The sequence below is a fragment of the Arachis ipaensis genome, chromosome B5 (genome assembly GCF_059453495.1).
Source record: "Arachis ipaensis isolate K30076 ecotype BB chromosome B5, ASM5945349v1, whole genome shotgun sequence".
Lineage (NCBI taxonomy): Eukaryota > Viridiplantae > Streptophyta > Magnoliopsida > Fabales > Fabaceae > Arachis > Arachis ipaensis.
In genome coordinates this window covers 107,485,484-107,496,812 of record NC_142440.1, presented here as the reverse complement: position 1 = coordinate 107,496,812, position 11,329 = coordinate 107,485,484, and the positions used below count along the sequence as shown (strand labels likewise).

At 41.3% G+C, this 11,329-nt stretch overlaps 1 protein-coding gene across 1 annotated transcript; it reads left to right on the top strand.

Moving 5' to 3' along the window:
• The first annotated feature begins 287 nt into the window (after positions 1–287).
• On the top strand, positions 288–776 carry LOC148565297 (uncharacterized). Its single transcript, XM_088487145.1, has one exon. The coding sequence runs from the start codon at positions 288–290 to the stop codon at positions 774–776; it is 489 nt and encodes a 162-aa protein (XP_088343271.1).
• The last annotated feature ends 10,553 nt before the right edge of the window (positions 777–11,329 follow it).

Sequence of the window (11,329 nt, the reverse complement as noted above, 5' to 3'; positions counted from 1 at the left end):
TTGTGATAGATAACATCATTTGTAGATTTGGGTCGCCACGAGCAATCGTGAGCGACCAAGGTTCAGATTTTTGCAATAAGAGAATGGAAGGGCTAATGAAGAAATATGGCATCTTGCATAAAGTGGCTACGGCCTACCACCCACAAACAAACGGCCAAGCCGAAGTTTCCAATCGGGAGATTAAACGCATCTTAGAAAGAATTGTGAAGCCCAATAGGAAAGATTGGAGTGCTATGCTCACCGATGCATTATGGGCCTACCGAACGGCATATAAAACGCCAATTGGCATGAGCCCCTTTCGGTTGATGTATGGCAAAGCTTGCCACTTACCGGTAGAGATAGAGCACAAAGCATATTGGGCCGTCAAGGAGTGCAATCCAAGTTTGGGTGAAGCCGGAGTTGAGAGGAAGCTACAACTAGTGGAGTTGGAATGTCTGAGGCTTGAAGCTTATGAGAATTCTAGACTTTACAAGGAGAAAATGAAAGCCGTTCATGATAAGAACATAAGAGGTAAAGAATTTAAAGCCGGTGATCTAGTCCTCCTTTACAATTCTAGATTGAGATTGTTGCCCGTAAAACTAAGGTCAAAATGGGAAGGCCCATATCAAGTTGAGAAAGCGGAACCCTATGGGGTTTACCATTTGCGCCATCCCTCAAGTCTGGATATCGTCAAGGTCATTGGGCACCGTCTCAAGTTGTATCATGGTGAGCAAATGAAGAGCAACAAGGAGATTGAGGTATTCCTTTTGGAATATGCAGCTCTTGGCAAAGAGTAATGAGCTAGTGAAAGTCCAACTTAAGGACATTAAAAAAAAGTGCTAGGTGGGAGACACCCCACCATAGTGAGATCTATCCTTTTTACACTTTTGTATATAGTCTTAAATTCTTTACTGTTTTGTGATTGCTTAGCAATAATATTATTTGATTAGATTTGATTGTGAATACCTTAGATAACTTGTTCATGAAGATTTGCATTGATTTTTCAATGGATGGATTGATTGTGTGGTAGAAAGACACCCCATCTTTGGGTATTGCACTGAGTTTCGGGTGTTTTTGACCCCTGTGGCTTATTTTTCCACTGAATTCATGATAATTAGGCATTCTTCATGTTTCTGAAAAAAAAAGGGGGGGGGGGACGCGTGAGCGCACTATGCGCGTATGCGTCCATAGGCACTCGCAGCTCCTGGGTCATTTTCCAGAGAGTTGTGCCAATGTTGTGCCAATTCTGAGCCCCAGGCATAACGCCACTCATGCGTACGTGCACTTGGTGCGTATGCGCACTTGGCGCGTCCGCGCCGATGTCGCCAAATGCAATCATGAGCCATTATTCCCGAGAGTTATGCCCATGTTGGGCCAATATCATGCAAGTCGCCTGACTTCACTCGCGCATACACGCACCTGGCGTGCACGCGCACCTCGGAGAAAATACACATCGATGCGCGAGCGCACCGTGCGCGTCCACGCCGATTATAAAAATTCATTTTCTGGTACTTCTTCCCAAGAGTTGAGCCAATGTTGTGCCCAACTTGTGCTGAGGGCACAACCCACAAGCACGCGCAAGCGCACCTGGCGCTCGCGTGCACCCCTGCACTTCGCCCACTTCATGCGTATGTGCACTGTGCCCGTCCGCGCCCCTGCTAATTTTTGCCCATGCACGCGCACGCGTGCATGGTGCGCACGCACCGGTTTCGTGCATCAACAACCCTAAGTGAAAAACAATGAATGTCCCTAGATTTGGATCCTTGATTAGCTTAGGAAGGTGAGGGTGTGTATCATTCAAATGGGAGGGTGTACTTGGGAACTTGGGTAGATGTAAAGGCGTATATTTGTAGTTGTAATCGGAAATTTTGGGAATTGGGAACATACTCATGTATTGAATGATTGAACCATATGCGTTGAAACTTTTGTACATGAAACCCCAAGAAAAAGGGGACCAAAAAGAAAAATTTTATGTGTATATATGAGAATGTAAGAAAAAGAAATAGAAAAAAAATAGAGGAAACAAAATATGAAAAAAAAGCAATGAAAGGGGACAAAAATGCCCCAAGACAAAGTAATAATAACAATGCATATGGGATGTGAATTGAAAAAAATGCATGAGTATGCAAAAAAGTGAAACCCATGGGTAGCTAGGTATTGTATTATAGTTGTATAGGTTGCTCTATGTGTCTAGTGGGATCTTAGGTTAATCAAGGATTCAAATTTCAAGCTCACTTGACCATATGCATCCTTACCTTCACCCTAGCCCCGCTACAACCCATGAATAAGACCTCATGAAACTTGTATACATGCATTAAGTAATTGTTGATTGTTAGATGAAAGACAAATCTTGGAAAGCATGATTAGGAGTGGATTGAGTGACGAACCCTATACACTCGAGTGAATAGAGCTGATACACTTTCGGTGAGGGTTCGATGCTCAACTCCTTGTTCCCGGCTTTCACAAGCGTTCATCTAGCAAGTTATATGCACTTCATAGTGATATTCAAATCGGTAGGATTCATGAACTACATATCATTTCGCCCCGTATGCTCATATGTGTTCTTGAAGGATAGATTTACCCTTGACCAAGTAAATAGATGATTTTACATTAGTTGCATGCATTCATTTAGGTAATTTGCACTTCATAAACCCTTTCTTACCATGATCTTTAGTCTTTTTTTTAAGCATGAGGACATGCTTGGTTTAAGTGTGGGGAGATTTGATAAACCCCAATTTTGTGGTTTATATTGTGTAGAATTTGGGGGGTTTTGTCAATATTTTTCACACCTATTCACAAGAATCGCATGGTTTTGTGTTCTCTTCCTAATATTGCTCCATAATGAAAAACATGCTTCTTTTGCCTTAGAATTGCTATATTTTGATCCTCTTTTATTTCCATTCGATGCCGTGACGTGTTTGTTGAGTAATTTCAGAATTTATAGGGCAATAATAGCCTAGAAGAGAGAAAGAAAGCATGCGCAAGAGGAAGGAACATGAAGATTTAGAATTTGGAAATTTCAGCATGGGCGCTCACGCGTGGGTGTGGATAGCTGGAAGCGGTGCGCAAAGATTGGCGCATCCACACAGATTGAAGAAATCCCCACCGGCGCATATGCGTACATGGCACGCACGCGTGGATCGAAAAAAATCAATCGGCGCGTACGCACGCATGGCGCGTACACGCGACAAGCTGTACGTGACCTCATTAAAGGAAATCATGCCTGGCGATTTCTGAGGCTGAGGAGGCCCAAATTCAAGCTGGTTCTGCATGGAAAAGACCCAAGGATGCTAGGGGAAAGGGGGGGATCATTCATTCACACTTAGACATAATTTTTTAGCTAGTTTTTGGTTCTTGTTCTTTTAGAGAGAGAAACCCTTGTTCTTCTCTAGACTTAGTTTAATTTGATCTTCCCTTGTGAATTCTGAATTAGATCTTATTGAATTACTAGTTTCGATTGCTTAATTTGAATTCCTTAGCATAATTTTGTTTAGAACTTGTGTTAGTTTTATGTTTTCTTGTCAATTGTCATTTTATACCCATTTCATGAATCTTGTGGATCTTTAGTTTTTAATGCTACATTAACGATTTCCATGGTTAATTTTGTTGTTTGAATGATTGTATGTTGATAATTGTTAGTGGGTACTTGTTAAATTCAATTTAATTGCATTTTGGATATGTCTTTTAGTAATGCTTACCATGTGTTTGATGAAATGTTTCCTTTGATTATGGAGTAGTCCTCTTTACTCTTGGCCTAAGCTAATGGAATTGAGTGACCTTGAGTCATTGGGTCTCATTGAATTGGTGATTTGAGAACCCTTGGTGATCAATTTAATACCTATTGACACTAATCCACTACTAATTTAATTAGTAGATAGGTTGGGACTTATGGGGTGATCAAACTTATTTGACATACTTCAAGCCTAGAAGTAGACACTACGTACTTAAGGCTTTTAAAAAGTAGACTTAATGGGTTGGTACCTCATAATTATCAATATTTGGTATGTAGACAAGGATGGCGATCTCAATTCCCATGCTTAGCCAAGAGTTCCTTTTATTATTCATACTTGAAAACCAAAACTTCAATTGTTTAATTCTAGTCATAGTTGCTTGTTAGTTTTAGAATAGAATTGTATTACTTGTCCTCTTATTAGTTTGAATTGCTCATACCTTGCTTTAGCTACTTGAGTTAATTTCCTGCATTTTAAGAATTCTTGTTTGATTGAGTCTTTTAGTTTAATTTCTTGCTCATAACTTGCAACCCCAGAATTCTAACCAATATTGAAGTACATGTTTGCCCATTCCTTGTGAGACAACCTGAGGTTTGAATACTTTGGTTACTTTTAATGGGGTTGAACTTGTGACAACCAATTCCTTCTAAATTTGATTCGCGGATTATTTGTCGGTTGAGGGCTATACTTGCAACGCGAAAATCTTGTGAAATTCCTTACCGACGGTATTACGCGCCCATCAAATTTTTGGCGCCGTTGCCAGGGAATGGTTGTAACATATGCCTTGATATTGGTTATGTGAATATGTGAATATTGTAGATAGTTTACTTGCTTTCAATACTTAGCTATAGTTTAGATTTCTTTTGCATGTGTGCTATGACTCCCAAGTTTGATGACTCGGTCTCAACCGAATTCTAGCTTAGCCTTAGTTTGACCTTGAGATTGAAAGGACCTTGTTACACACTCGGCAAGCTAGACGGCGGTTGGACTATATGGCTAGTACTTCGGCCTCTCTTGAGGAACATACTGAATCACTAGATGGTACCGAGAGTGACTTGGAGTCCGCTACTTCCTATTCTTCTGTTGGTACTACTAATACATCTTTGCATCCTACAGGTGAGCCATACATGGCGGAGCCACGACGGATCACTTTGCATGAGCAAGGGGCTCCGGATATCATACTTCAACCCTTGCAAGCAAGGTATCCCAACCTTGATCCAAACTTTGAGTTGAAGAGTAGCTTGATACATCTACTTCCTAAGTATCATGGGTTGCCGGGTCAAGACCCCATCCGACATCTGAGAGATTTTCAAGTTGCTTGTTCTACGGCTCGCAGGCATGGAGCCGATGAGTTGGCTATTATGGTTTTTATCTTCCCTTTCTCTCTTAAAGAGCAAGCAAAGACATGGTTTTATTCGTAACCGGATGAGATTGTGACCAATTGGGATTTCTTGAGAAGAGAACTTCTAGACAAATTCTTTCCGCTGGAAAAGACCGACTACATCCGAAAGGAGATCTCGGGTATAATGCAAAAGGACCAAGAGAGTTTGTATGAGTATTGGACTTGGTTCAAGAGGCTATTGGAATCTTGTCCATACCATGGATTGAACACTCACTTGCTCATTAGTTACTTCACCAGAGGTCTGTGCGGAAGATAGAAGATTGCTCACCGCTTTTAGTGGTGGTTCCTTTTCAAAAAACAAGACGGAGGGAGAAGCTTGGAAATTCATAAATGATGTTGCCGAGGCTACGCAACACGTAAGAGTAAGAAGTAATCCTCTCAAGGGTGTGGTAGAGCCATCCCCCTCCGAAGCAAGCTTAACCAAGGCACTTGGGGATATGACCACTATCCTTACACAAATACAAAAAGATCAAAAGGAATACTACTCCATCCAAGCCCCACCTCAAGTTGCTCAACTTGAAGGCCCTCCTAGAATTTGTGGTTTGTGCTCTAGCACCACACATTACACTGATCAATGTCATCAAATTCAAGAGGAGCATGCCCTTGTCGTGGCCAATTTGAATTACAACAACCGTACGCCCTATCATGCTCAAAACCAAAACAACTACTCTCATGGTAGTAATCAAAATCAAGGGTGGAGAGATAATGTACAAGGGAGCAATCAAAACCAAAGATGGAACAACTCTTCTTCTCATTACAACAACAACCATTCTTCATCTCAATACCACCATAACAACAACCACCAAGCCAACCAAAATCACCACAACCAAAACCAAAACAACTACACCAAATACCAAGCACTACACCATAGATAACAATCCAACCAAACCTCTTCATCTTCCACCAATCAAGTTGATGAGCTTAGAGCCACTATGGAGAAATGGGACGAGAGCAACAAGGCTCAATTCGATGACTTGGGCACTCAATTGGACAACCTCACCAACATGATTTCAAAGATGTCCATGTCCTCCTCCAACAACAACACTAACCAACCCTCAAGCTCTTCCAACATTCCATCCCAACCCTTTCCAAATCCCAAGGGCGGTCTCAACGCCATCACTCTACGGTCGGGGACTACATTGGAGGAGATACCTCCTAGGGTCATAGAAGACATTCATGAGGAAGAAGTGGTTATTGAAGCTCCGCATGAAGAAGAGGAGGTAGACAAAAGACATGAGGAAGAAGGAGTAAGCCTTAAGGAACCCAAGAGGAAAGCTATAGTGGATGAGTCCATTCCTATCCCATTCCCTTCCATGGTGAAGAAAGCAAAGAAGACTCCGGAATTCGATTTAAACATGCTTCAAGTGTTCAAGAAAGTTGAGGTAACTATACCACTTCTTGATGCTATCCAACAAATTCCGAAGTATGCAAAATTTTTGAAAGATTTGTGTACACACAAGGATAGGATAGGAGAGTTGGAGACATTATCCTTGGGTAGTTCAATTTTTTCTTTGATGGAGCTAATTCCAAAAAAATATAGTGACCCTGGAGCTTGCGTAAGCATCTTGCCGCTTTCTATCTTTGTGCGGTTGAATTTAGCTCCATTGAAGAAGTCGGCGGCGAAGTTTGCCTTAGCCGATAAAAGTGTGATCACTGTGATGGGAATAGCAGAAGATGTACTTGTGGCGATCAAGGACTTGGTCTTTTCAGTTGACTTTTACATCCTTGAAATGCCTCCAACAGAAAATAGAAGCTCATCCTCCATTCTACTTGGTAGACCCTTCCTTAAGACCTCTAAATTCAAGTTAGATGCCTTCACCGGCACATATTCCTTTGAGGTCGGAGACAAGACTATCAAGTTCAATTTGGAAGAAGCCATGAAGCATCCTCCTAAAGAGCATTCTATTCTCCGATGTGACGTAATTGATGAAGTGGTAGCGGAAGTGCGAGAAGATGACCACAACAATTTATGCTACCCTATTGTTGAGGAGACGGGTAATCAAGAGGATGAACAAGAGAAAGTTGTTGAGAATGAACTCCGTGAGCTTGACGAAAAGGAACCTCAGCTTGAGGCAAAGAATGAACTGAAGCCTCCTCCATCTCATTTGAAGTATGCTTTCCTAGAGGAAAACCAAAAGTTTCCGGTCATTATTGCTAGTGAGCTTTCTAGTGAAGAAGAAGGGAAGCTCCTAGATTTTCTAAGAGAGCACAAGAAGGCAATTGGTTGGAGCCTAGGCGATATTGTGGGGATTGACCCCTGCAAGTGCATGTATCATATATTTCTCCAAGAGGGAGCTCGGCCGGTCAGGCAACCGCAAAGGAGGCTCAACCCAACCATCCTTGATGTGGTAAAGAAGGAGGTCACTAGGCTACTTGATGCAGGTATCATTTACCCAATTTCTGACAGTGAGTGGGTGAGCCCGGTTTAGGTTGTTCCCAAGAAATCGGGCATCACTGTGGTTGAAAAGGATGATGGTGAAGTGGTCACCAAGAGAGTACAAAATGCGTAGCGAGTGTGCATCGATTATAGAAGATTGAACGCCGCTACAAGGAAGGACCACTACCCTTTTGCCCTTTATCCACCAGATGTTGGACCATTTGGCGGGTAAATCCCATTATTGCTTTCTTGATGGATTCACTGGTTACTTCCAGATTCACATTACCCCTGAAGATCAGGAAAAGACCACATTCACTTGTCCTTTTGGCACCTTTGCTTACAAAAGGATTCCATTTGGACTATGTAATGCACTTGCTACTTTTCAGCGGTGTATGACCAGTGTCTTTTTCGATCTGATAGAGAATTTTCTGGAAGTCTTTATGGATGACTTCAGCATTTATGGAACTTCATTTGATTGTTGCTTAGAGAACTTGGTCAAGGTCTTAGCTAGATGTGTTGACACTAACCTTGTCTTGAATTTTGAAAAATGCCACTTTATGGTAAGATAAGGCATAGTGTTAGGACATATAGTATCTCATGAAGGCATTTCTGTAGACCCGGCCAAGGTCAATGTTATTACCACTTTACCTCACCCCTCATCTGTGAGGGAGGTCCACTCCTTTTTGGGACAAGCAGAATTTTACAGGCGTTTTATTAAGGATTCCAGCAAGATTGCTTTGCCATTGTCGCGCCTCCTCCAAAAAGATGTGGACTTTGAGTTTGACAGCACATGTGTGAGTGCATTTGAAGAGTTAAGGAGAGTTCTTACCACAACACCGATTGTGCGAGGCCCCAACTGGACGCTGCCCTTCGAGATAATGTGCGATGCGTCAAACCATGCTGTAGGTGTCGTGCTTCCACAGCGTGATGGTAAACTTCCTTATGTCATTGCTTACTCTTCTAAAACATTGGATGCAGCACAGTCCAACTATACCACTACAGAAAAGGAACTCCTAGCTATTGTTCATGCTTTAGATAAATTCAGATCTTATTTGCTAGGGTCCAAGATAGTGGTATACACAGATCATGCAGCTTTGAAGTACTTATTGGCAAAGAATGAGTCAAAACCTAGACTCATCTGTTGGATCTTGCTTTTGCAAGAATTTGACATTGAGATTAGGGACTGGAGTGGGTCTCAAAACTTGGTTGCGGATCATTTAAGCCGGCTTGAGAATTTAAAATTTGACCCATTTCCGATCGATGACTCATTTCCATTGGATAGTTTGCATGCTGTGTCGGATAGCTTTCCTTGGTTTGCTCCAATGGCGAACTACTTGGTTACAAAAATCTTCCCTCCTAACTTTTCTAAACACCAAAGAAACAAGTTGAGGAGTGATTCCAAATATTACATTTGAGATGACCCTCACTTGTGAAAGAGGGGAGTGGACCAAGTAATTCGTAGATGTGTCCCGGAATCTGAAATTTAACCCATTCTTGAAGCTTGCCATTCATCCGAATGTGGTGGCTATTTTGGCCCACAGAGGACAGCTAAAAAGGTGTTGGATTGTGGATTCTGGTGGCCAGCCTTATTCAAGGATGCTAACCGGTTCTGTGTGTCTTGCCATCAGTGTCAAAAGTTGGGAAACATGTCCCAAAGGGATGAGATACCTCAGCAACCTATGTTATTCTGTGAGATATTTGATGTATGGGGCATTGACTTTATGGGACTGTTTCCCAACTCAAGTGGGTATATGTATATTCTGTTAGTGGTGGACTACGTGTCAAAGTGGGTAGAAGCAATACCTACCTGCCTTGACGACGCCAATACCATCATTTCTTTTATTAGAAATCACATTGTATGCCGTTATGGGTCGCCACGAGCAATTGTGAGCGACCAAGGATCCCACTTTTGTAACAGGAAAGTAGAGGCACTGCTGAAGCGCTATGGAGTATTGCATAAGGTTGCCACTGCTTATCACCCACAAACCAACGGACAAGCGGAAGTGTCCAACCGGGAGATTAAGGGGATTTTGGAGAAAGTGGTCAATCCACAATGGAAGGATTGGAGCCTCCGGTTGGAAGATGCACTATGGGCGTACAGGACAGCCTACAAGACTCTGTTAGGGATGAGTCCCTTCTGGATCGTCTATGGTAAGGCATGCCACCTTCCGGTGGAGATTGAGCATAAAGCCTACTGGGCGGTAAAGTAGTGTAACATGAATTTCACCAAGGCGGGTGACGATTGGATTTCTGCCGGTAAAGAAATTCATAAAAATAATTGCGTTGTAGGTATAGTTTCTAAATTGACAGAAAATCCTTTCGTACAAAAACTTTGGTTATCACAAGTAACAAAACCCAATAAAATTTATAACCGAAGTATTCAAACCTTGGGTCGTCTTCTCAAAGAATTGCAAGGAAGTATGATTTATTATTGGTTATGAAATTGGGTATTTTTAGGTTTTTGAAATAAGGAACAAGTAATTTAAATAGCAAGAAAAATAAATTAATAATTATGAAATCTCTTGGCAAGGTATAAGAACTGGAAATCCCATCCTAGTTATCCTTATCAGGTGTGATGAGAAATAGCTTTTGCTCCCACTTAGTTAACCCTTACTAAATAAAGGAACGTCAAGTGGACCAATTAACTTGATTCCTCAAGTCCTAGTCAACTCCTGTGGAAAGACTAGCTTTAGAGGGATCCAAGTCAATCAGCGGTTTCTAACTCTCAATTAACCGCTGAGTTTGATAACTCAAGTGTCACCAATTACTAAACCAGAGCCAAAAGGAAGAAAATCTACTTGAATAAAAATGCCTTAAGATTGGAAGCAGCAGTAACATAAATAAAAGAAAGAAATCTTAAATCTGAAATACCTCAATATGTATTAATTAAGAAAATCAATCCTAACATGGAGTTCATAAACCAAATTGAAAAGATAAATAACAATTAAAGTAATAGAATAAATAAAAGTAGAAAATAAATTAAAGGAATATTGAACCTGTGATTGAAGAGAAGTAGCCTAATTATAATAGAAACCCTAAATCCTAATCCTAATCCTAAATCCTAAGAGAGAGGAGAGAGCCTCTCTCTTTAAAAACTACATCTAATTCTAAAATTGTGAATAATGAAGTTGTATGAATTGTTGTCTTAATGAATGGATTGATTCCCCCACTTTATAGCCTCTAATCTGTGTGTTCTGGGGCGAAAACTGGGTCAGAAACAGCCTAGAAATCGCTGGGTACGAAATTTGCCATGCTGGTTTTTTTGCAGAACAATGCGTCCGCATGATTCACGCGTGCGCGTCATTTTTATGTATGGATACTATAGTAAATTATATATCATTTCGAAGCCCCGGATGTTAGCTTTCCAATGCAACTAGAACCGCATCATTTGGACCTCTGTAGCTCAAGTTATGACTATTTTAGTACCAAGAGGTCAGGTTGGACAGCTTTAGCAGTTGCTTCAGTTTCTTGTATTCCTTCCACTTTTGCATGCTTCCTTTCCATCCTCTAAGCCATTCCTGCCCTGTGATCTCTGAAATCACTTAACACCCATATCACGTCATCGAATGGTAATAAGAGAGGATTAAACATAGGAAACTTAAGGCCAAAGAAGCATGTTTTCAATCAAAGCACATAATTAGGAAGGCAAATGTAAAACATGCGAATTCAATGAGTAAGTGTGGGTATAGTGGATATAATCCACTCAATTAAGCACAAGATGTACCACAAACTAGTGGTGCATCAGCGGGTGTGGCCAGAAAATTGCAACTAGAGGAGCTTGAATGTTTGAGGATGGAAGCATATGAGAATGCCCGGATTTACAAGGGAAAGACTGAAGCC

What these genes read in the sequence shown, in the direction of transcription:
- LOC148565297 (XM_088487145.1), top strand. Translation starts at nt 288, where the DNA reads ATGAGCCCCTTTCGGTTGATGTATGGCAAAGCTTGCCACTTACCGGTA.